Source organism: Myxine glutinosa, chromosome 4 (assembly GCF_964187855.1).
Source record: "Myxine glutinosa chromosome 4, kmMyxGlut1.1, whole genome shotgun sequence".
In the NCBI taxonomy this organism is placed as follows: Eukaryota; Metazoa; Chordata; class Myxini; order Myxiniformes; family Myxinidae; genus Myxine; species Myxine glutinosa.
In genome coordinates, this window is record NC_136264.1 from 203,409,045 (window position 1) to 203,435,701 (window position 26,657).

General features: G+C 46.2%; 1 protein-coding gene across 1 annotated transcript in view; it reads left to right on the forward strand.

The window, feature by feature from the left end:
• The first annotated feature begins 335 nt into the window (after window positions 1-335).
• The window catches only part of DNAH12 (dynein axonemal heavy chain 12), a 460,368-nt gene continuing 434,046 nt past the window's right edge, over window positions 336-26,657 (forward strand). Inside the window, exons 1-12 of the mRNA XM_068114298.2 lie at window positions 336-490; window positions 674-863; window positions 3,314-3,499; window positions 3,824-3,980; window positions 7,292-7,383; window positions 15,560-15,738; window positions 15,879-16,014; window positions 16,109-16,234; window positions 19,458-19,592; window positions 24,920-25,113; window positions 25,726-25,981; window positions 26,137-26,322. Coding sequence (XP_067970399.2) covers window positions 336-490; window positions 674-863; window positions 3,314-3,499; window positions 3,824-3,980; window positions 7,292-7,383; window positions 15,560-15,738; window positions 15,879-16,014; window positions 16,109-16,234; window positions 19,458-19,592; window positions 24,920-25,113; window positions 25,726-25,981; window positions 26,137-26,322 — 1,992 coding nt within the window. The remainder of the gene's footprint in view (window positions 491-673; window positions 864-3,313; window positions 3,500-3,823; window positions 3,981-7,291; window positions 7,384-15,559; window positions 15,739-15,878; window positions 16,015-16,108; window positions 16,235-19,457; window positions 19,593-24,919; window positions 25,114-25,725; window positions 25,982-26,136; window positions 26,323-26,657) is intronic.

Below are 26,657 nucleotides of genomic sequence, written 5' to 3' on the forward strand. Positions count from 1 at the left end.
CAATGTGTTGGCCGGCCCTCAGATGGATGTTAAACAGGTGTCCTGCCTGCCAACGTTCATTGGTGGACGATAAACATCCCGTGGTGTCCTTCGTGAAGAGTAGGCGAGCTGTCGCCAGCACCATGAACAAATGCCTGAAAAACCCAGGAGAAGGCTTCGTAATAGCGGCGCGGCCGCACCCTCAGCCAATAATGCTACTCCGCAGCTTTGTGATGCATACGAACGAACGAAGAAGCTATTCTTTTGAGGTGAGTGTTTACCTTCTGCAAAGTCATCCGTCCCTCAATAATTATCGGTGACTTTTTTTTCTTCTTCAATGTTTTATTTTCAGAGCCATGGACTTCTCGACTCCTTGGCGCAACAATTTTTTTCTTTCCCGCAAACAAATAATGAAAAAACTTCATATCGTTCATCCGTGCATGGGAAAGACTCTGCAGATCTGCCACCCTCTGTTGGCCACCACCAAGTTGTTCGATGCGTCCAATTTCAGGTGTGTGCATTTGAATCAAAAAGTTGAGTCATATTAAAGAGGAATTGCTGCTACACCTGCTGGGGTTCCATATGCGGGTAGTTTCTCGTTATCATCTGATTGGAACAATGAACTTTGTGCAATATTAAATTGCTTCCATTGAATGTAGTTTCTGCAGTCTAATGTCTTGTGGATGCTTTGTAGGAGTAGTGGGTCAATCGGTGTGGAATCGTTCCGAACTGACTTGTTGAAACAGTGCAAAAGAAATGAGGAGAAGCTAATGCTGTCGTGGTTCCTGAAGATTGTCAAACTGTTCAGTGACGGTGATCAGTCCATAAGCATGGATAAAAGTGGATCCTTTTACAGGAGCGTCTCCACGCTCATTTCCAACCAGGTGAGGATATTCTCAATAACCTGTAGAAAAGAACCATGGACAAAAAATGGAATTTTTTTTTTAATATATACGTATATACAGAATCGAGGCTCGTGTAAGAGCTAACACATTGAACATGAAGACATGCACAGACACATAAAACATACAATGAAGGGAGCGGGAGAAAAGAGGGGGAGAGAGGGAAACACATAAGCGCAACAGTAGAGAACGAGGATATCGGTAGATCTGTGGAAGGGGGAGGGCTGGGGAAGAGTGAGGGGTACACGTTATAAAGCAAATAAACACTACTAGGAATTTCACTACCAGGAATAAATGGGTCAATAATGTGCTTTTTGCGAAACCAAATAAAGTTGTGAATAAATGGGTCAATAATGTGCTTTTTGCGAAACCAAATAAAGTTGTTGCATATGTATTATGTTTTACATGATATTTGTTTGGTGATGTTGGACTCAAGCCTGGGCTACGGTGCTTTAAGGCTCATGGAGGGCTGAAAGGATGGCCTGAAGGAACGCACACTTCCCTCCAAGCTGTTTAGCCTGGGTTTGAATCCCGAACAAGCTAGGAACTGTCATAAGTGTGTGTGCCATCCCTCGGATGGACGTTAAATGTCAAAGCTTCAAATGGTAAACTGAGTGTCCCCATCTGCCGACATTTATTGACTTGAACGATCCCTCTGTGTCCAGTGCGAAGAGTAGGCGAGCTATCGCCGGCACTTTGGACAAATTACAAATTCCTGCCCTAACCAGCAGAGAGGGCACAGCATCAGCAGCACAGTTGCACCCTCAGCCAATGATGTTACACCGCAGCCTTGTACTGCATACAAATAAAGAAGAAGATTACTCCTGGAGGAGCTTGTACTGTATTACTACATGCAGGACAAGGACATGAGTAGATGCAACTGTAATGTGTGTGTGTGTGTGTGTGTGTGTGTGTGTCGAGAGCATAATCTTTTTTTTTTTGAAGGTTTGTCATCAAATTGTCAACAAACCTTTATTTTGAGGCGACAGAGCACACTATTTAATAATTGGGTCAAAATGTCAGAGTTACAAAATGTCAAAGAACAAAGTTACAGTCAGTAAAAATCACCTTTATTAGCCCACCCCCCACGTCAACACGAGACCACGAGGTTTTGTAACCGCTTCTGTGTTTCTTTATTTATTTACCATTCAAGGTTTTGTCATCAAAAAAGAGGTCGGCTTGTGGAGGGTTAACGGGAGTAGAAAGGATGATGCACCATGCTTTCACGCAAGGATGACGCATGATGCACCATGATGATGATTTCGTGGATGGAAGATGACTTGAGGAAGTGTTGGACGGCTATCTTGGATTTCTAGAAAAATTACAAGATCTATGCTAATCTATCAATTCTCAGATCTATGCTGCTAATGTATCTACACCTGCATGGCTCTACTTTGTTAAATCTCAGTCTTATTGGGAATATAATGAACTAGTCCGGCAGCTAAGCTAAATATAGCATAACGATTGTGCATTTTGTGAGGAAAGCACCAAATTTGGCACACGAGTAGGCTATCATATTATGAAAAGATCTGGATTTTGGGCCATCTCAGATTCAGAGATTTGATTTTTGCAAGATTTGCAGATTTTGCAAGCTGAGATTGCAATGCCAGGGACGGCCGACTCCTTCCTGCGAGCTGCGCACGCCACCCGCACAAGAAGAGCTCATCAAATCACTGCAGCGGCACTGCACATCCTGCAACACCGTGCGTATGAACGCCGCTGTATGACATATGCTGATGATGCAGAAGACCTGCCTGAGTTCGAAGACTGGTGTCACCAGAGAGGAGAAGACATTCCCAACTTTCAGTACTGGGCAACTGTGCTGGAACTAGAGATGTTGGTACTGGTCTACGTGCGTTCTCTGCGGCAGGCTTCATTCACGACGTACCTTGATGCCCTGACGGAACTGGTCCCATGGTTCCATGCCTTAGACCACACACACTATGCCAGGTGGGTCCCTGTTCACCTGAGGGACACGGTTGCACTCCCAATGAAGCAACCAGATGTAGCCAGAGAATTCAGGGCTGGCAACTTCACTGTACAGAAGACGAAGAAGGTGTTCTCTTGGATCCCAATCGAATCGAAATCTTGCAAAAATCAAATCTCTGAATCTGAGATGGCCCAACATCCAAATCTGTTCATAATAGGATAGTCTACTAGTGTACCAAATTTGGTGCTTTCCCCACAAAATGCACAATTGTTATGCTAAGTTGCCCCACTAAACCTGCTTGCATTGAACAAGACTAAAGAATACCATACAAACTAAGTACAAGCTTTAGAGTCGTGAAGTTAAAGAGGTATCAGTGAATATTGAACAATATTGGTGCACATCTATAACTTAGTCCTAAAAATATTATCTGATGTTTCTTTAAATTTAACTAACACAAGTTCTTCTGAAGTACATTGTTTCTGTTCCTTTGTCGCACGGACAGCTGAAAGAACTATTGACAAGAACCGTTTTGGCTTACGTGCAGCTCTTTGACGTGAGCTGTAAGGAGCATTTGCCACCGTTTGAAATGCAGCTCACATTAGATGACATCATGGATATCTACCCAAATCCTGAGGATTTCAAAGAGGCCATTCTTGCACCTGTTGAACAAGCAGCAAACACTATGCAGGTTTGGGAAACTATCATCAGGTGCAAAATAGAGTGGAGTTTTTGAACCCCCCCCGCCCCCTCCCACTCACCATATATACACTGATCAGAACCCCCTCCTCCCTCCCCCCAGCTTCACTATGCACACATGGTAAATAGAATAGATGGGCCTTCAATAACTTTACCCATTCGTTTATCCAATAGTACGCATTTCCTTAAAAAAAATCCTATTCCCAAAAAAGTAATTTCAATCTTTTTCTTTGTCATGAAAACTTTCTCAACACATGATTCGCTCTGAAACTTCCACTCATGAGTAACCAACATTAAAGTTTTTCTTGTTTTTCAGAGCGTTCCAACAATTTCCTCGTGGATGTTTGGTGATAATGTGACAGAGTATATTGATGCAAGAATCCCTGATGAAATCATGAACGGGGCCCTGAGAACACTCAGGCAGGCCTTTGACTTTCATCTGCAGGGGCCCCTGGATCATCTTAAGAGCTATTGTGAGGAAACACCAAGAGGCATCACATACTCTGTGTTTGTGTCGTATTTGATAAGGAATACCTTTTGGGCTCGGGGGAACAAATCCATTTTGAATTTTGCTGATGTAGACTGAAAAGTATATATATTTTTTAATAAAGAAAGGTGCTTCCAATCAAAGTAATACTAGATCTACTCTGCAAATTTGGGCAAATGAGCAAGAGCAGACCCGGTTTCAGGCGACGTTTCACCCACTTCACAGCAGGCATCCTCAGGCCAATAGACCACGTACCGGTTTTTTTATTCACCATGTGGCTGCTTCCTGTCACGTGTTGGTACTCGAGGTCAGAAGGAGGAGTTTCTTTTATTTTTGCAAACCTCGAGCAAATAAATATCAAAGCACATCATTGATGGGTTGCTCTGCTCTTTTTTACGGTGTAGCCCATGGGGCAAAGCCGTTTAGAACAGTATTTGTCCGTCTGTATGTATGTATGTCCCCTCAAACGTATACTAATCAGAGCTGAGGATCTGGTCACATGACAGGGTGATGTGATTACGTCTGATGTCATTATGGCAATATGGCATACAACGGCTGACTCCACATTCCACCATTTTAATTCCAATGTCGTTCAGGCCTAACCTATCGTCGAACATGTCATATATCACATTCACCATGCTCTACCTTGACGTCTTTCATTCAGTTTGAATCACAAACAAACCGATTGTTAAAATGACCATGAAATATCAAAAGCATCGGCGTTACGGATCTTCCAACAACACAGTACTTATAAGGCCGGCAGGAAGGGTCATGTTATTTACCCAACCCTTGTGGGGTATATACAGACTTGGCATTTAATATGGAATATTTTTTTGTGGGGGTGAACTTACTTTTCAAGATGTCTTAGAACCAAAAGTTCATTGGAATTATGTTGAAATTATTCTAGGTTTTGTTAATGTGACCTTTAAAAGAAACAAAAACCACATTTGACATTTCGAAACAAATAAATTGATCCTTGAAAGTGATGTAAACTGATATCGAACTCAATTCATGGACAGTACTGTGTTAAACTTCTGTGCGTTTTCCAGAAGTATCTCTTTATTTTGCACATTAGCCAAAATTTTTTTAAACAAAAACAAAAGTTAAATTACGACTGGGATTACGGACAGTAAAATTACAGTTCAGTACTTCGTGTAACCCCCACGAGAATTCCTGAGAGCACGTACACGTTGAGGCATGCTGTTCACGAGATTTGCCAAGGTTTGGACAGGAATCGCTTGCCATGCAGTGACAATAGCCTGCTGCAATTCACGCACAGAGGTCGGCTGCTGGTCCAAGTGGTCGATTTGACGCGTTAATTCTGCCCACAAGTTCTCTATCGGATTCATATCCGGGGACATGGCAGGCCACTCCATATGCTCTACACCACGGTCAGCAAGAAAGTGTTGGATCATGCGAGCACGATGAGGCAGTGCATTGTCATCTTGGAAGACAAAGTTTCCTCGAAAGGCTGCACGAGCAAATGGAAGCAATGTTTCTTCCAGAATGGCCCTGTACTTGAACTGGTTCAGGTTTCCATTCAGAACAACCAGGTCAGTTTTGCCCCCTGCATGAAAAGCAGCCCAAACGGCCACCCCACCACCTCCAGCTTGGACTCTTGGCACTATACAATCTTTGTTGTAGGCTTCATGCACTTGTCTGCGCACTTGGACACGGCAATCTTGACGATAGACCAGAAATCTGGACTCGTCACTGAAGATCACATGATTCCAGTGTCCTGGCTGCCATTGACGGTGCTCTCTGGCCCACTGCAATCGGCGCTGGTGGTGTTGTCTGGTCAGGCGTGGCTTTCTCAGGGTACGCCTGGCACGATAGCCTGCTTGAACCAGTCGTTGGTTGACTAGCCTTCTGGATACAGGTACATTTGTCAGTTGCTGCCACTCAGCCCTAAGCCGATTAGCTGACTTGGTACGGCCATTGGGGACTAACCGGTGCAGCTGGCGATCATCCCTCCTTGTGGTTCTGCGGGGACATCCTGGCCTCGGTATTGGAGTAGGGACACCCCTCTGAGCATTTCGTTTCAGGATCTTTGACACCTGACCTTGAGTGATGCCATACTGCCGAGCAATAGCACGCTCTTTCATGCTGTAATTTCGTAAAGCCACCACTCCATGACAAACAGCATTGTCGAGTTGACGGACCATCTCCAGAGGAAGCGGCAATAACTTTTGGAGAGGTGCAGCAGTTGTTTTCCACTAATACAGAACGCAACAACCCTTGTATACCCGACTGTGAAGCCAATCGTCAAATGCACCTGTCCGTACATTTTGCCACGCCACCTGTGATATAATCCTGTTGTTGACTTCTTGCTGCGACAGACAATCAGTGACATGGTTCTTTTAACAAATAAATCACCAAAGTGTAAAAGAAACTCACCAGATTGATATGCTGAGTTAAGAAAGTAAACCCAAGTCAAGAAAAAAAAAAAAATTCCATATTAAATACCAAGTCTGTAGATTACAGTAGATCTTCGCTCAGTTCTGTAGGTAAAACTTACCTCACTGATGTCGGAATTCCTCCAAAATTTTGTTTAATGTTATAAACAGCATTAGTGACTGTTTAAAAAGCTAATCATATGTATTTGTGGTTTATAATATTTTACAAGCCCGGCAACGCCGCTGTTGGATTGCGGTCTTGTTTTGTTATTACTTGCATGTGAACTGGTTTTGTTTGAGTGTGCGTGAGCATGTGTGTGCGCTTGATGTTGTTGCTTTTGTTGTTGATGTGTTTTCAGGGCAAGAACATGAGTGGTTTTGTGTCCGGGTTGGATGTGATGAGGTGTGGGTTGTGTGATTGTTTGAGTTTCTGTTGGGTGTTGCACACACTTGGGTGTGGTGTCTGAGATTGAGTGTTGCTGTTTGTTGCTAACCTTATCCGGCTGTTTGTACCAGCCAGTTTTGGCCATTTGTATGAGAGGTGTGTATTGTGTGGGTATGTCCACCATCCCACCAGTTAGACCACCCTTTCGTCTCTTCACATGCCATGCTTCCAGTATCAATCTGTGTTGTTTGTTGGACACGGGTCCCATCAAAGTCTTGGACGTGGGTCCCATCAAAGTCTTGGACGCAGGCCCTATCAAAGTCAAACTTTTGGCCAGATTGCAGGCAATGAATGACGTGCTATGGCTGACTGTGTCACCTTTCCCAGCCTGACTGCTCTATCATGTTCATCTAGGCTTTGTTTCAAATTTCTTCCAGTTTCACCAATGTAGAATTGGTCACTTTGCATGATGAATAGTAATCTACTCCGGTGTTGTGTTGTGTTTCTTCCTTACAGTTGACAAGTATAACTGGTTATTAAATGGCACAGCTCAACAACAGATTGAGAGTTTCCTAACTCCTCCATTCGACTTCGATGAGTGTGCGAGTGTGAGTGTCCCTCTGCTCTTCTCGATTTTTGTAACCACTTTCCATGGTTTTATATAATTTGTTAAATCATGATGAATTGGATAAGAACTGATTGCATGTCTTGTGGACCAACCAATTTGGAGAGGTTTTTTGTATGCATAGTCAAGGCTTGTGGAAGAGCTAGAATACTAAATGTATCAGGATGCAACAGAACAGCAGAAGAGAGAGAGAGAGAGGGAGGAAACACCAACAGCAGAGTTGAAGGACAAAATAGAGGGAGACATGGATAAACAATGGGTTTGAGGAGGAATGAGGTGGAAGAAAGAATGCATGGGGTGGACAAGGTGGATACAGAAGCAAACTCTCAGGAAGGAAACATTTGGAAGGAGGTGGGGCTTTGGGTTGATGAGGGGCTTTGCAGAAGTAGGAAAGATCATGGTTTTGGATGGGGGAGGATATAAGATGGTGGTGTAGGAGCTGTGCTCCCACGTAATCGGAAGAATGGACGCGACAAAAAGCTGGAATTCGTCCGAGTTTCTTTATTGAAACAAAACAACTCGGGTACTCTGAAAAGCCCGTTTATCGGGCAGCAATATATATACACATTATCCCGGAGCGTTTGCCCGGGAAAGGCGAGAGGGGGCGTGGCCGGGCGTCCTGGACGCGGCCTGGCAAGTCGAGGGCGGCCATGCCCGGGCATCCCGGACGAGGCCTGGCAAGTTGAGAGCGGGCCTGCCCGGGCGTCCTGGACGAGCCCGGCATGGTCATCGCTCCGCGTCCTTGGTAGGTGCAAGGTGATTGTGTAAACCCAGCGGTAGCCGCTACACACGTCCCCCCAGAATCGACTTGCACCGGCAGCGTCAATTTAAGGGGGGTCCTGATAACCTGGCCGAAGCGACCCCTGGCGGGTCGTGGGGGGGTGGGCGGGGGTGCGGTGTGGTGGTGGGCGGTCGAGTGGGGGGGCACCGTGGACGGGGGGCGGCCTCGCCGCGGCGGAAGGGCCAACCGTGGCGGTTGGTCGATGTCCACGTGCGCCGGCTTGAGGCGGTCCACCGCAATCCGGTCCGACCTGCCGCCGATGTCGATGACGAACGACTTGTCGTCCCGTCGCAGGACCCGGAAGGGCCCGTCGTACGGCGGCCGGAGTGGCCCCCGATGTGCGTCATGACGCACAAAAACGTACTCCGCTGTGCGAAGCGCTGGGGGGACGTAGGACTGGGGGTCACCGTGGTGGGACGTTGGCACGGGGGCAAACCGTCGGGCGGCCTCCTGGAGGTCCGAGCGCTGGTGAGCTGCGGACCAGGGACTGGTAGCGTCGGGCACGAATTCACCCGGGACGCGTAGCGCCTGGCCGTAGACAAGCTCGGCGGTGGATGCCCGGAGGTCCTCCTTGGGGCCGTGCGGGGGCCCAAAAGGACCCACGGCGGCCGGTCGGCCCAACCGCCGTCCTGAAGGCCGGCCATGAGCGCGGCTTTCATGGAGCGGTGGAATCGCTCGCACAACCCGTTGGCTTGGGGGTGGTAGGCCGTAGTACGGTGGAGCTTGACCCCCAGGTTGCGGGCGACTGCGCCCCACAGCTCGGAGGTGAACTGCGGTCCTCGGTCCGACGAGATGTCCGCCGGTGCGCCGAAGCGGGCGACCCAGGTGGCGATGAAAGCCTGCGCCACGTCGGCGGTGGTGGTGGAGACGAGGGGAACGGCCTCCGGCCACCTGGTGGTCCTGTCCACCATGGTGAGCAGGTGTGTGAACCCCCGTGATGGGGGGAGGGGGCCCACCAGGTCCACGTTGACGTGGTCGAAACGTCGTTCGGGCACGGTGAAAGGTGCCAGCGGGGCCTGGGTGTGTCGGTGGACCTTGGCCTGTTGGCAGGCTGTGCAGGTGCTGGTCCAATCGCGGACGTCCCGTCGAAGGCCGTGCCAGACTAATCGCGCTGACACCAGCTTCTGGGAAGCTTTCCGGCCTGGGTGGGAAAGACCGTGGAGGGAGGCGAAGATGCGGCGTTGCCAGGTAACGGGCACGATGGGGCGAGGCTGGCCTTGAGAGACGTCTCAGAGCAGGACAGTGTCCGCGAAGGGGATGTCGGCCAGGCGGAGGCCTGTGTCCGCCGCCCGGAGGGCTTGCACCGTGGTGTCGGTGGTTTGGTCCGCCGCCATAAGCGCGAAGTCCACGCCGAGGTGGACCGCGTTCGCGCTGGCCCGAGAAAGACAGTCGGCCACGGCGTTGTCTTTGCCGGCAACGTGCCGGATGTCCGTGGTAAACTCCGACACGGCGGAGAGGTGGCGCTGTTGGCGGGCCGACCACGGCTCCGTGACCTTGGCCATTGCGTAAACCAACGGCTTGTGGTCGACGAACGCCGTGAAGGGTCGGGCCTCCAGGAGGTGGCGGAAATGGCGAATGGCCAGGTGTAGACCGAGGAGCTCACGGTCAAACATGCTATATTTGAGCTCGTTCAGCCGGAGCTGCTGGCTGAAAAAAGCGAGTGGCTGCCAAACCCCGTTCACCCATTGCTCATGTACGGCGCCCACCGCGTAGTCGGAGGCATCCGTGGTGAGGGCGATGGGAGCGTTGAGCACCGGGTGAGCGAGCAGTGTTGCGTCGGCGAGGGCCCGCTTTGAGCTTTTGAAGGCCGCGTCCATTGCTGCGGACCAGACGATGTCGTGCTTGGCCGGCTTGCCCTGGAGGGCTTCGTAGAGGGGCCGCATGAGTTGAGCAGCGCGGGGCACGAAGCAGTGATAGAAATTCACCATTCCCAGGAATTCCTGCAGGGCCTTTATGGAGCGGGGACGCGGAAACGTGGTGATGGCCTCGACCTTGGTTGGCAGCGGCACGGCCCCGTTCTTGGTGATGTGGTGGCCCAAAAAATCAACGGCCGTCATGCCGAAGTGGCATTTGGCCGGGTTGACGATGAGGCCGTGCTCGCTGAGGCGCCCGAACAGTGTTCGGAGGTGGAGGAGGTGCTCGGCCCGGGACGTGCTGGCGACGAGGATGTCGTCCAGGTAAACGAAGAGGAATGGCAGGTCACGCAGCACGCCATCCATCAAGCGCTGGAACGCCTGAGCCGCGTTCTTGAGGCCAAATGGCATCCGCAGGAATTCGAACAAGCCGAACGGCGTGATGACGGCCGTTTTAGGGACGTCGGCCGCCCTGACAGGTACCTGGTAATATCCCCGTATGAGATCGATTTTTGAAAAAATGACCCATCCTGCCAGACGGGCAGAGAAGTCTTGGATGTGCGGGATCGGATACCTGTCGGGGGTGGTAGCGTCGTTAAGGCGGCGGTAGTCGCCACATGGGCGCCAGCCGCCCCATGGTTTTGGGACGATGTGTAGTGGCGAAGCCCACGCGCTATCGGAGCGCCGCACGATGCCGAGGTGTTCCAAAGCGTCGAACTCGGCTTTGGCCACGGCGAGCTTGGCTGGGTCGAGGCGGCAGGCTCTGGCGTAGACCGGCGGGCCCGTGGTTGGTATGTGGTGCTCGATCCCATGTCGTACTGCGACGGCCGGAAACGTCGGCCGCGTGAGGGCCGGGAACTCTGTGAGCAGGCGAGCAAACTCGTTCGCCGCCGGGAGGGCGCATGCCAGCTCGGTCGGAGCGGAGCTGCTCAATGTGCATACCAGGGAGCTGAAGGTCTCAGCGTTGATGAGGCGACGCCGTTGGACGTCCACCAGCAGTCCGTGTGCGCAGAGGAAGTCGGCGCCTAGCAGAGCCATGGGCACGCTTGCTGTTACAAAAGTCCAATTAAAGCATTGGCCGCCGAAGCAGAGGGTGACGTTGCGCGGGCCGAAGGTGCGGATGGCCGATCCGTTGTCTGCAACCAAGGAGGGGCCGCAAACCGCGGACTGCCTGTCCTGATCGGAGGGAGGTATGACGCTCAGTTGGTCGCCGGTGTCGCACAGGAAGCGCCGTCCGGACGCTTTGTCCGTGATGAAAAGAAAGTTGCCCGTGTGGCAGGCGCTCATGGCTGGTAATGAACGCCGGCCCGGCCGTTTCCCGGCCTGCCGAAGGTGCACGGGGGTCGGCATGTCCGGGCCTTCTGTCCGAACCTGGCATGATAGTAACACCATGCTTGGTCAGGTGGAGGCCCCGGTCGTCGTGCTGGAGGTGGTCGGCTAGGCGTAGCGGCCGCCAATTGCGTCGGCAGTTCGGTCGTCGACCATGCCGGGTGCTCGGGCGCCATGGGCGTTGCGTCGGACGGCGGTGGGCCCCAGGTCGCTGCTGCAATGCGTTGGCCTGCCGCGGAGATCTTGTCGGCTTCCCTGGCGAGGGCGCGGGGATCCGTGATCGTCGTGCTCGCCAGGGCGAAGCGTACCGGGCTAGGCAGCTGACGGAGGAACAGCTCCCGGAACAGGAATGCCGGAGAGTGCTCGCCGAGCAGCGAAAGCATGTAGTCCATTCGCTCGGACGGGCGCGTGTCGCCGAGCTCGGGCAGGTCGAGCAGGCGCCGTGCGCGTTCCACCGATGAGAGGGCGAAAGCGTCGAGGAGGACCATTTTAATCGCGCCGTATTTGTCAGCGGCTGGCGGGCTCTCGGGGAGGCTCAGGGCGCGGGCCGCGGTGGCTGAGCCGAGCGCTGCTACCACATGGTGGAAGCGGGTGTCGTCGGCCGTGATGCCTCGCAGGGCGAACAGGGAGTCTGCCTGGGCGAACCAAACCGCCGCATGAGCCTCCCAGAAGGTAGGCAGTTTGAGGGCAACTGCCGTGTCCATGTCGGTAGGTCACCAATGTAGGAGCTGTGCTCCCACGTAATCGGAAGAATGGACGCGACAAAAAGCTGGAATTCGTCCGAGTTTCTTTATTGAAACAAAACAACTCGGGTACTCTGAAAAGCCCGTTTATCGGGCAGCAATATATATACACATTATCCCGGAGCGTTTGACTGGGAAAGGCGAGAGGGGGCGTGGCCGGGTGTCCTGGACGCGGCCTGGCAAGTCGAGGGCGGGCGTGGCCGGGCGTGCCCGGGCATGCCCGGGCGTCCCGGACGAGGCCTGGCAAGTTGAGAGCGGGCCTGCCCGGGCGTCCTGGACGAGCCCGGCATGGTGATCGCTCCGCGTCCTTGGTAGGTGCAAGGCGATTGTGTAAACCCAGCGGTAGCCGCTACAGTGGTGTCTTGAAGACATCGAGGGAAGAATTAGATTTAAAGAAAATGCGGAAGGTTGGTTCTATATGTGCGAAAAAAAAAGAACAAATGAGAAGGGGTGAGCAGTGATCCTGGATTTAGGTTGTTTCACCAGAAGGGGATTGATGATGTACCGTGTGTGCCCTGCAGAAACCTTGGGGGGGGGGGGGGGGCAAAGCACGAAAAGAGCAGAGGGTACAAGACAATAAAGGAGGTGGTAGAAGACAGAGAGACCACCGACCTGTCTGTGATGTGAATGATAAATCCATACATTCAGCAAGGGTGCAGGAGATTCCAATAATCTTGATGGCCTTGATTTCTACAGCGTCAAGCTGAGCAAGGTGTGAAGTAGGGGAGTCAATCTACAGGGGAGAACAGTTCTCCATCAGGCTGTAGATGAAGGCCTTGTAGGTGGATGGGAGTTCAGGTGTACCAAGGAAGGACTTTGTACAACGGAGGACGCCCAGTTGAAGGTTTGGAGGCCAACTTTGAAATGTGATTTGCCCAAGATAGATCGTGGCTGATCGTGAGACCCAGGAGTTTGAGTGTCTGAACTTCGTCAAGAGTATTTTTAAGAAGGTGGATGGGGTTGGGATATTGCCAGATGGTCCTTTCGGAGAGAGATAGTGAGGGTGTGAGATTTGTCAAGATTGAATGAAATATTCCAAGTGTTTGACCATCTTGTGATTTTGTCAAAGTTTGAAGAGAGGGAAGAGGCTCTAGCCTGTCTGTGTGAAGGATGAGGGATGCCACGGCAGAGGGTGGAGTCATCAGCAAATATATAATGGGGATTTTCCGGTCAGACAAAGAGATAATTGAAGAAGATCAGGAATAGGTATAGCTAACTGTCTGAAGGCAGAGGTTTTAGTTTTGGGTTTCAATCACAAAATAACCTCCATCCGGATGGGATACCTCCACTACTTTTGGCATGTAGGATTCAGCCTTTTGCCATTTTAAACTGCCATTTTTATTTTTCAGAGGACTTTACTTTGCATCTTGTCTTGAACCTTATGCTAAGTGTCATCTATTACGAGAAGGTGAAGCATCCATCCATGTGTCACGCCTCATTGTAAAGGGTTCCTGCTGTCGTAGAATAATAAAAATTATGTCGTTGGAAAGCTAATGGTCAATTTTTCTTGGGACAAAAATTAGTGTCCTTTTAATCATAAGCATGCCTGTTTTAAAATCCCATCCTTTCGTGATTGAAGAAGAAGTGTGAATGAGAGCTTAATGTTTCATTTCCAACAGTAACATTTATAATTATATGACAGCAGGATCTCTTTAGGAGAACATAGAAGGAGCACACAAAATTATATATGGTAATACTTCTCAAAGCAATAGAAAAAAATACATAAGTATACGGAAGGAGCACACAAACAACACCAACCACTGCCACGACAGCAGCAGCAGCAGCAGCAACAACAGCAACTATGTGCTGTAAAAGATCCTTTTTCACATGTTTCACTTCATTTTACATCCTCATCGAGATTCACAGACAGACATGCAATATGTTTGTGAAGTACAACTTGTAGTGTTTTGATTAAAGCTGCCAGCGAAGCAACGCGTTGGGATGCCTAGTATTTCAGAGTGAAGCAATTGTTTTGTTGGAGCCATGCCTAATGTGAGACTTAATTACCCTCGCCAGAGGAGAGGGTATTGCATTTGAGTCCGTTTGTTTGTCTGTTTGTCCGCACAGAATAAATATGATTTTCTCTGCAACCGTTGGTCCGATTGACAGGAAATTTTCACCATAGGTGCAACTCCACCTGTAGAATTTCTAATGATAATTATGACGTCATAGGTCACGTGGTTCGGCCGCCATCATGGAAAAATCGAAAAAAATTTGCACCTCTATATCTCAGAAAGTGCTGAATAGAAAAAAATTGAGACATGGCTCATTGTAAAGAGCTCTCCATGGGGAATAAAATAAGTTAATGATGATGTCATAGGTGCCTCCATTATGACGTCATAATTCGACAGGTACAAAACTTCATCTGATCAAGAGGAAATTTCTTGAGCATAATCTAGGAATGAATTAGTTTAGAAAAAAATAATAATGACGTCATCGGTCACGTGGTTCGGCCGCCATATTTGTTTTACCACAAAAGCCTTAAAAACCACTGAAAACACATCCTGGCGATTGTTTGCAATCTCTGATTGCTCTTTTTCTTGTTGGCCTTGTAATGGAGGGATGCGGACCTAATCAGTTGTTTAATTATTTTATTTGGATGAGTAGCAGTTACATTTCATCATAATTCAACCTTGTCTTATTGCTGAATTCAACACCTGTGAGATTTTTCAAATCCTGCATCTTCATTGTTTTATTGAGGGATCACATTATGACGTGAACGAACCATAGATGTAAAATGAATAACATACCTGGTGGGATCCCTACTGCTTTGAACAATGGATTTGTCGTTTTTGAAAGGAAAAAAGAAAAAGAAAAGGCGTGCAACAATTTGACATAAAAAGTGAACTCGTTAGCTGTGATCATAGATCGCTGATGGTTCTCGGTACAGCCAACTCGTAATATTAGCCAATTGGTAGCACTTGAAATTCTGCTTTTTAATGAAAAAAATAATGATAATAATTTAAGGAAAAATTAAATAATCGAAAATCGAAAAATATTTAAATAATTGAAAATTGAAAATTAAATAATTTAAAATTGAGAAAATATTAAATAATTTAAAATGAAAAAAATATTGCAAAATAAAATAACAACATTTAATCATTGAAAATTGAAAAAAAATATAGAATTAAAAATTGGGGATAAGATTGGAAATTGGGGAAAAAACATTGAAAATTAAATAATAGAAAATTGAGAAAATATTAAATAATTGAAAATGGAAAAAACATATAATTAAACATAAAATAATGGAAAAATTATTCTTCAAAAAGCGGGATACCAGGGACAGCAAGAGACAACACTTAATGCTTTCCTCCATGATCCATAATAATCAGTTGGTGTTTATAGTTTGATATTTGGCCTGGAAATCCTTGATAAAAGGATGTAGTAAACGCTGCATACACAAACAAGAGTGTTAACCTGAGATCCGTGCGATGTTCATGTGTTTTACTGCAGTACATTGAGGAATACAAGAGGCTTGCCAAGGAGATCACAGACCTGCCAATACTTGTACACTTTCCCATGGTTGCCCTCAATTGCATGGACCTCAAGCAGGGCCTGGTGGATGTGGCAAATGGTTTTGCAAACACGTTACTTGGCACACTTGTCTTGGACCACCGGGAAGCAAACTTGTTGTAAGTAGGAAAGTGATGGAAGTTGTCAGGTAAAGTGAAATCAGGAATAGACTTTGTTGCGAAATATATTTATTGTTGATAGTTTGACATTTTGACAACATCAGAATTCTTTTGCATTTTTTAAAATGCAATTATTTCAGAATCTGCAAGGAGTTTGAAATGATCAAAGAATATTGCGCTAAGGTTCCAGAAAACAGTGAGGAGATGGTCCGGATCATGGCATATATTGAGGAAGTGAAGAACACAACTGTTAAAAGACTTGAAAACAACCATGAGGTACATTTTGACGATCTCAAAGTATGCAGAACTTGAACTTCCCATCAGTAAATTTAGAAACTTCTTTCCCTGATCTCTGTCACTGCATTTGCAGGATTGTGTCCATCGGCTGAACTACCTGCTGGATGTTCACATATTCTCCCCGAAGGACGCTGCTCTTCATTTTGAAACGCTGCTTTGGCCTGAGAATATAATTCCATATTTTGATGCCAATGACGAGGTGGTTCATTCATTGCCAAACACAGCTCTGCCAGTGCAGAGCAAAAACACTTCAGGTGTCTTTCTGTTATAAGTACAGGATAAGGGTCAAACCCATCGTCATTCAGATTAACTTGTAATTGGAAAGGCAATACGAGTGAACAACAGTGAGTGGGATAGCGTCAGGTTCGTCTCGCTTCTGGATCTTGCTGTATTCGGCAATTCGTACAGATGTGTGTTGCCTATAACCTGTATTGCTGTATTGTTATAATTTTGCTCCCTAGATTGACATGTGCCTGACGTATTGACATGTACAAGCTTCGGGACAATCTTCGACCCCGGTTATTTGGCAATGAAAACACTGCGCAACCATAATATCTGCACAACTGCGCAACCGCAACCACAAACTGCGCAACCGCAACCTGCGCAACTGCGCAACCGCAACCACAAACCATAATATCTCAGCCGAACGTGAACATGGGTATTTTTTAAATTTCGTTTTTTTTTACGATTGTGGATCTAAGCCCACCTCGGATGGAATGAGGTGCCGGAGTGGCATCGCTGCGCTTCCACATCACTACACCCCAGCTTCCAACTGTGGTTCATTTGTGGTATTGTTTCCTGGGATGTTTTTTTTAAGATCAAGGGGGCTCTCAGAGGGGTTACCTACCCAAACTTCGGATCCCTACTTGTCCCTTATTTACCAACCGATTGCTTTGAAACCCGAAGCAGCCCTTATACTCGTTGGCCCATACAATCACTCCAGTGTCGATTTTTCGAGCTCACATCACAAGGCCTCCCAGGATAAAGGGGGCAAGGAGGAGTGGGGTGGGGGGAACATTGCCCTCCTCAAACTTCGGATCCCTACTCGCCCATTAGTTACCAACTGATTGATATGAAATCTGATACAGCCCTTCTACTCGATAGCCTGCTGGATCGCTTGGTCTTAGAGGTTTTCATTTCCTATAAAGGGTCCTCCCAGGGGATACGAGGGCCCCCAGGGGTCTCCTCCAAATTCAGCAGTGAGCTGAACTACTACCTGGAGAGATGACCTTCAGCTCACTCGAAGCTATTCATTGGTAGTGCTGGTGTTTGGTCATTTTCTTGATTTCTGTGTTGTTTAGGCCAAACTCACTTGGTACTGCCACCTCAATTAGCAATGCTATCTTTTATTTTTTGTACCTGAGTACTAGATCTGGTCGCAATGCTTTGTATTCTATGTTCATGCTTGGGGAGGTTTGTGAGCATTACTTGCTTGTTTTCAATTATCACTTTGGTTCATGTTTCTATGAGTTTTCTGGGACTGGGATATTGATTGATTTTCAGATGTGCCAGTGGATTACCCAACATGCTTTGTTGTGCCTTGTTCTGATATGAGTTTTATTTACATTCCGATAGGTGGCTCGTACTTTCTATTTCTACCTTGCAGACTGTACACCTGTCCTATTGGCTCAGTCCCGCCATTTTCAAAGTCATTGGTGCAGTGTCCTTGCTCTTGGGCAATTATAATGATTCATTCTCTATCTACTTGAGCTATCTTAACCATTACAAAGGGCCTTCTTTGTCTATCCCCAATCTGTCCAACTCTTTTTTTTATATGTCCCTGCTATTTTCTTGTTCTCCCTGTTGTTGGCATGTATTTCTTGATATTTTGTTATATATTTTTCTTTTGTCTTTTTTGGCATTTGTTGAGGCTGTATTCGTTGCTGTTTTGGTTTCATGTGTGACATCTACTCAGACCTGTTTTTGGATTTTTTGCTAGGTGGGCTAGGGATACCTTTTCTGGTTTGTTGTCTTCGTGTTTGCATACAAATTGGATTCAGTAGTCTGTTGCACTTTTCACATATTCCGCCAATGCTACAGTTGTCATTCTGTGCATTTGGTTGAGTTCCATCAGATCACTACCTCCTTCTCGTCTCGGCAGGTACGTTCTCGGGATGCATTGATTTTGTAGAGTACTTTGTGGATAGTGAGGAGTTTCGTTCTTTTGATATCAAGGTTATTGATTTCCACTTGTGGACAGTTTACTATTCCACAGCTGTACTGAAATACTGGTATTGCGAGTTGGTTTGTCTGAAGGATAAGGGATGTCACAGCAGATGGTGGAGTCATCAGTAAATAGAAAAGAAAAAATTTCCAGTCAGAGAGATCATTAATGAAGATTAGGAATAGGACAGGTTCCGAAACACTGCCGTGGGGCATTCCAGCATTGACAGGGAGAGGAGATGAAAGCATTCCTTTGAGAGCCACACGTTGGCTATGAGAATAGAGTAAGCCAGTAGGCCATGCGTGGTGTTGACCTTGGATGCTATAGACGGACAGTTTGGTGAATAAGGCCAGACTGTATCAAAATCAGAAGATATATCCAGAGAGACGGCCCTGATCTCATGTCTGACATTTATGGTCTCCATACATTGTTGGGTGAGTATAAGCAGCATGTCCAAGGTGGAGTGAGCTGATCTGAAACCAAGTTGGTGATCTGATAATAGGTTGTTGGAGAAAAGGAAGGATTTCATATCAATTGCGTGATGGATTCCATGACCTCGCTGATGACTGGAAGCAAGCTGATGGGTCTGTAGTTGAGGGGATCAGTTTTTGCACATTTTTTGAACATGTCAGTGATGTACTGATTAGTTAACCTTCCATCACTCAAAATAATGTTTTTAACCTTGGTAACGTTTTTGCCAGCGTAACTCCAATTCTGCCAGGGGAATAATATGTTACCTCTTATTCCCCTCTCTCCTCTCCCACCTTTATACTCATTGTCCCACCTTTTGATCGTTGCACAAGAAGCGACATCCCCAGCCATCAGTATGGATGTCAGGTGGTGTCACCGCCTTTCTTTGTCAAAACATTTTATCAAGATGTAATTTCTCAATGTCTATTTTTGAGAGGTACCACGTACCACAGTTTCCATCTGGGAGTCATGCAGAGATATTCTTAAGAGCTCAAAAGCCTTTTAAAAGATCTTCAGAACTCAAAATGTGGTGCGAAGGATGGCTTGATCAAACTCAAATGAGCAAAATCAAACATTATGCTGATCGAGGATGTTTAACACTGTATGTAATTTCATATTGACTCATTTTTTTATGATAAAGCAAAGACTTGTTGATATGCAAAGGCTTATTCTGATTATTATTTTTTGTAATAAAGTGCCCGATATGGCCTGCAGATATATGTGTGGAAACATTAGGAGTTGTTTTCCAGGATTACATCTAATGTTTGCTACCCCTTGCTGGCTCCAGCTCTTGCAGGAAGCCAGGCATCGTGGCGAGGCCAATCTCTTGGCCCACAGGGAGCAGTTCAAGCTGGAGCTGGAGAAGCTTCTCCGCCGTTCCAAAGAGTTTTCACAACATGATGACAGTGACTTGATGCAAGAAGTAGGTCTGGCATAACTTCATCTGACACCCTAAACAACTTGCACGACTCAACCCTGACACCCTAAACAACTTCAGACCTATCTCCAACCTACCCTTTCTGTCAAAGGTTTTGGAACGCGCTGTAGCCACTCAACTTAAACATCACCTCTCTGCCAATAACCTGCATGAAACATTCAAATCCGGATTCCGCTCTAACCACAGTACTGAAACTGCTCTCCTCAAAATCACCAACGACCTTCTCCTCTCCTCTGACGCTGGCAACCTCAACATTCTCATCCTCCTCGACCTCAGCGCCGCCTTTGACACCATCAATCACACCATCCTCCTCACCCGACTTGAAACCACCTTTAACATTACCGGCACTGCCCTCTCTTGGATCAAATCATACCTCTCCGACAGACGCCAGTTCATCTCCATCAATAACTGCAAATCCCCCATTGCTCCCCTCCCCCAAGGTGTCCCCCAAGGTTCAGTTCTTGGCCCCCTCCTCTTCATCCTGTACCTGTCCCCCCTTGGTCACTTAATCCACCGTCATGCTCTCCAATTCCACTGCTTCGCCGATGACATCCAGATTTTCATCTCCACCAAGTCCATCTCCACCGCCACCCACTCTATCCTGACAAACTGCATCACTGAAATAAAATCCTGGCTTCAAATCAACTTCCTCAAACTTAACTATGATAAATCTGAAATAATCATCATTGGCCCAAAAACGCTCACCAAATCCACCAATAACTTTGCCCTCAACATCGACGGTTTCCCAGTATCCACCTCCCCTCACATCCGGAATCTTGGCATCATCTTTGACCAAACCCTCTCCTTCGACAAATACACTAAACAGATCACAAAGACAGCCTTCTTTCACCTGAAAAACATCGCCCCGTCTCCGTCCATCCCTCTCCTCCACGGCTGCAGAAACCCTCATCCACGCCTTCATCACCTCCCGTCTGGACTACTGCAACAGCCTCCTCTTTGGTTCACCCTCAATAATCATCAATAAACTCCAATACATTCAGAACTCCGCTGCCCGTCTACTCACCCATTCCCGGACCCGTGACCACATCACCCCCGTCCTTTACAAGCTTCACTGGCTCCCCATCCCCTAGATAATCCAGTACAAAATCCTCCTCTTGACCTACAAAGCCCTCCATAACCTGGCCCCATCCTACCTGACTGACCTCCTTTCCAGACACACTCCCACCCGCAACCTCCGCTCTGCTGGTACCAACCTCCTGACCCCCCCCCCCATGCGGACCAAATTCAGATCCTGGGGGGACAGGGCCTTCTCCATCGCTGCTCCCACCCTCTGGAATTCACTACCTCACGCCATCAGAGACTCCTCCTCACTCACCACATTCAACACATCACTCAAGACCCACCTGTTCAACACTGCATTCAACATTTAACCCACAGCATTTAACCCCTGACTATCTCTTCTCCTTCTCCTTCCTTTTGCTTTGATTATTTACCTGTTGATTTTTGTCTTTTTGCACTTGTTGTTTTGTACTCTGTCAAAGCGTCTTTGGGCTTCTTGAAAAGCGCTATATAAAATAAATGTATTATTATTATTATTATTATCTGGGATAATGGGTTGGTTCATATGAATGATCAATGAACAATTTTAATTCTTATACTTTATTTATTTATTTCATTTATTTATTATTAGCTCACCTGGAACGGAGTTTTATTACTCGTATAGCTTTACTAATAGAATTTTAAGATCTACGTTAATGTACTGGAAACCAATTAAGTGTCTTGAGAATTGGAATGGTCTGATCAAACTTCTGAGCCTGGACCACAAATAACCTAGCTGCTGTATTCTGCAGAAGTTGCAAGGGCCTGCAAGTACAAGCAGCTGCCAGCATGTAATCGCAATAATCCAAACGTGATGTTATGAGAGTATGAACTCAAGTTTCAGTTGTCTTTTGACTCATACATTATGGAAGAAAATAGATTTTCAGATTATAATGATGTGTGCATTATAGGAAAGAGTTGGGTCCATGGTGAAGCCTAAGTTACAGGCCAAAGTAGCAATGAACAGGTGATTTCCACAAGGTTCACTACCTGAGGTTGAATATTTTCAAGGACCGATGAAGAGCCAAGGATCAGTATGTTAGACTTGGCAGCATTGAGATTAAGAAAGTTCACGGACATTCATTTTTTAATTTCAGCAATACTGGAATTCAGGGTTGTACATAGAAGACAGCGTATCGTTTGGTTTTATGACCATGCACATGTGGGTATCATCCATGTAACATTGCAAATTTCAGTAGTTCAAAAACTACGGAACCAAATCCAACCAAATTTTGCAAGTTGCCCATGGGTACCCCACGTATGGTTTCGGTCAGGATAGCATGTCTGTGCGAGGGGGCTCAAGCTGGGGGGAATACCCCATTAACAGAGGTCACACTGTTATGCATAGGGACTTTGTGGCCAATCTGTATGTAAATGTATGACATATGGCACCACCAAACAGGACGTTCAAACCAAAGCATCCAACGCTGAGCTTTGTAGGGAAGTGAAAGTGATCTTTGCTCACATTATATTATATATATACAGTTACGTGAAAAAGTAAGTACACCCCATGTAAAGTTTTGACTTTTTCACCATATTTCAACATACAGCTATTTGATCTTCATTTCAACAATATTGATAGATAAAGGTGATATAATATAACAATTATCATGAAACATTTACATTATGTTTCAAGAACAACAACAACAACACCTCCACATCCAGAATCCACAGCACCAAACAAACATGGTGGAACACTCAAACACACACCTTTATACCCTTCACCACTCACCAACAAAACACACCAGATCATTCATACACACACATACACACCCATACACACACATACACAGACAACACCAACCAACCAACCACCTACCCTTACATCATACATCACTCAACACACAAAAGCACACACTCATGCAAAAATTAATTCATGCAAAAACACACACCCTCACCCACTCACTCATATACACAAAATAAGAAATAATAATGGTGACAAAAAAAGAAAAAAAAGAAAAAAAAAGAAATATATATATACGTATATATATTGTTACGGGCATCAGGGGTGAGGACCTGAGTCCCAAACGTCACTCCTGATTAAGTGTGTTATAGGGTGACTAATGTCCTATCGTTTTGGCCAATTAAAAGATTAATGCCAACATAAAGTCCTATCCCCAACCCACCGGGCCGAGGCCCGCAAGCTGGCCGAGCGGTCTTTGGAAGCTTGAACTTTTGGTTTAGTGCAAGGAGTTTAAACTGCCACACTGTCAGCTCAGGGGAGCTTGCAACCCGATCCGAAAAAGGTCAATCAAACAAAATGAAATACAATCAATTTACTTCAAACAATGCAAAACGATACAATAATCAAATCATATAAGTACAAGTATGACAGACTTAATTAATTAAAATGACAGACTGAAACAATTAACACAGGCCACATACAACCGATACGAAAGGCCGACACAACATCCACACACAACACTCCATCTACCCCAGGGAAGGGGAAGGGAAGGTAAGCAAAGTAATAAAATAATATTCGCAGGAAATTTAAATAAAATGTGATTTGAGGATGGGGATGGAATGGGGTTCAGGCCTGTTTGAAGAGCAGCTTCATCAATGTTCTGCAATCCCTTTTTCCTTTCATCAACCTCCTTCATACAACACAGCAAATCCCTCAGCTCAGAAAGATCGTAGAGGTCGAGTCTCTCACACCAACAAGCTCACCGAAGCCGTTCACACCACGAGCAAGGATCGCGTTTTCACCACCCTGCCAAGAGCCGCTCTTCTTCTTCCTCTCTATCCTTTTCCTGCACTTTTTTGCTTGACAGAAAAAGGGTTGAATCCTTCCCAAAGCTGTTTTTGTGCAACACCACAACAAACAACAACAACAAATCACGTGGCGTAAAGGGAGTGGGTATGGGGTAAACTTTAAGTAAAAGGAAAAATAGATACGAAAAGGTCCTATTTGGGGAGCCACAACCGAACTGGCTCCCCTATGCAACACACCCAAACAACACGACTCCCAAATGACTGACATTCCCACAAACGCAACAATATGTATAATATATATACAGTGTGGCCCCGTTATAACGCGATAATTGAGGTCCATAAAATGTCATCGCGAAAAACGTGGGGTCACGCTAAATCGGGGTTCAAGAAAATCAGCGTTCAAACTGACCCAATGTTACCCTAATATCCTAAAACATCCTAAAACAACAAATAAAAACATTCAAGAATATTAGCAATCATCATTTACAGATTATTTCTTAAAAAAGTGATCGAGTGTTCCTTGCTTGAACGTAGCATGTCGCTGGCTGCGAGCGAAATCTAGAATGCTTCTGAGTTGGAGGATTTTTATGTGGTCCACCTCCTGGGTCTCCAGCCAATTGAACACCTCGAGGTGTTCAATGGCTTCAGACACTTTTGGGGGGTAGGGGCTCTTCATTATCATCTTCTTGTGGCTCGAGAACCGGTACACTTGCCTCCGCCGGTGCTATAGTTACGTTGCGGATGATCTCGGCATCCGTCAGGTGCTCATATGTTGGGCATTTGTCGTCGGCAGAGTGCCACTGGTGTAGCTCTTCTTTGCTCCATTCAGACATTTGGAAAGCCTTCTGAGCAAGCTTGAACAAACCACTCGTACAGGGAGTCATCGAGGCTGACATCTTTGGCTGTCTTCAGGCGTTTGGCTTTTTGTCTGGCTTCTTCCTCAACTTTGCAAAGTGACGCACGTAACTTTTCTTCTCAAGATTTCCAGCCACGAAGTGTTTCATTCCGGTATCCCGAGGTCTCGTGCAACTTGAGCTTGACTTTTCGTCTTGATCGCGTCAAGTGCGTGAAGCTTATCTTTCACAGAAAAATATTTTATTTTTCTAGCAGTTTGTTCCATTTCCGGAAGAAGTTCCAGAAAGAGCAAAAAAAAAAAAAAAGGTCCAATGACTCATCGCGTTATATCCGAATTCACGTTAAATCGGGGCGCGTAAAATCGGGGTTTCACTGTATATATATATGTATGTGTATATGTATGTGTATATGTATATATATGTTTTTCTATTATCTTATTATAAGATTTAAGAAATAGTTATAAATAAAAATAAGAAATAAGAAATGTTATCTTATTCCATTCACCAGCGCAGGCGATGAGTTAAACATTTACACTTTACAGTCTGTTCCAGGGTATCTGGTATTGACTGGAAACTGAGTGTGGCAGACAATCGATTTCCAGGTTTGAGACTGTGCAGAGTGACGGTTTTGCAAGATAAGACCACCTCTGTTTAATCAACACAACGTATTTGCTTTGTCATTGCCAGTCCGTTATAGATATCAAGATGATTCAGAAGAGGATCCAGGAGGCAGAGGAGACCATTTCTCTGATACATCGCGAGGAAGCCATCTATAGATGGGACGAGACACAGTACCCTGAAGTGGAGGCAATCAGAGTCACCATTGAGCCTTACTACAAACTGTTTAGTTTGGTGCTACGATGGCAGAAGACAGAAAAGAGGTATTTGATGAATTTTTTGGAGTCTCTTTTTGAATTATTTAACTATTGGAGCCATGCACAACTTTTGTTCTGAGCAAGACAGACTGTGTATCCATATGGACTCTTGACAAAGGCTTCTCCCAACCCCACAGAGAAATTCTCACTTAGCTTGTCTCCACCTGCTGTACCATTACTCATTTGCCAATGGTGTTTACTCATTGGCCAAGGGCACAGAAATATCAGGCTGAAATAGAACATGGCCAATTTTTCCATGACACACAATATACGATTCTTGACACGTGATGAGATGGCATACACTGGACATTTTTTCCCACAAGATGGAAAACACATGTTTCATATGCACAACAAATTGGCATCGATTTGGACAGTATACACCCAGCTTTTGGACAGTGTGTACAGTTGTTCATCGATGTTAAAAAACACAATTACTTGTTGGGTGACGTGAATGCAGATTCCCATCAACACAAATTCAATAAGGGCAAAGCTTCGACACTGCATAATGCAAAACAAAGTTTCAGTTTATTATGGCATTTGAAAATATTTTGTATCATTGACTTGCAAAGAGTGCCCATCGGCTAGCTGAGTTGATACAGGAGCGGTGTGATGGCCCAGGTGGTTGGATGGGTCCTTCCTCGAACTAAACGGGGAATCAATGGTGGCTGAGATTGAGGAGTTCAACCGAGAGGTATTCAAACACCTCAAGTCCTTTCAGCAGCTGCAGAAAAAAGCGGAACAAGAAAAGCTTAAAGCAGCTCCAAAAACACCTCGACGTGAGCATGAGGGTGTGGAGGAACCAGATGATGGACAGGGGGCATTTCCAGCAGTGGATATTTGCAAAGAGGTTATCGAACAGATCAACGATTTTAAGGTACGTACTTCGCTATTTTTTTTTTACATTACCTGGAAAGATTGAAGTAATTTGCATTGCATTTCACAAAGTTATGTTGATTCAAATAAGGTCTTTCCATATAGGATTTTCATGATTTCTTGTTTTTGTTTTTATTTTGCTTTTGTAAACGCCAGGTGAATATTCCATTGGTGTCTATTCTGTGCAATTCGGGGATCCGTGCGCGCCATTGGAAGCAGATGTCGGAGATTGTAGACCATGACCTGACCCCAAACTCTGGCACAACCTTAAGAAAGATGCTGAAAGAAAAGCTCAGCCCTTACCTCCAACAGTTTGACGTCATCAGTGTTGCTGCCACCAAGGTCAGGGCCTTTTGTATTCCATGGATAAACCATAGTATGTATGAGCAGTGTTCAAATCGTTCTACCAACAGTAGTTCAAGACACGCCAATATTTTTTATTTTTCAAAATACAAGCACTATATGTTTACATAAATAAACCACGGGTTATATGTAAAAGATACCACCTTTAGAGGCCATTTTTTCCCGCAGAGCTGGGGTTGGCCTTTTTTTGGGCACCATGGTCTCCTTTTTGAAGCAATGTTTTATGGCCGGATGCCCTTCCTGCCACCAACCCTGTTAGTCGCCTCTTAATAATAATAATAATAATAATAATAATACATTTATTTTGCATAGCG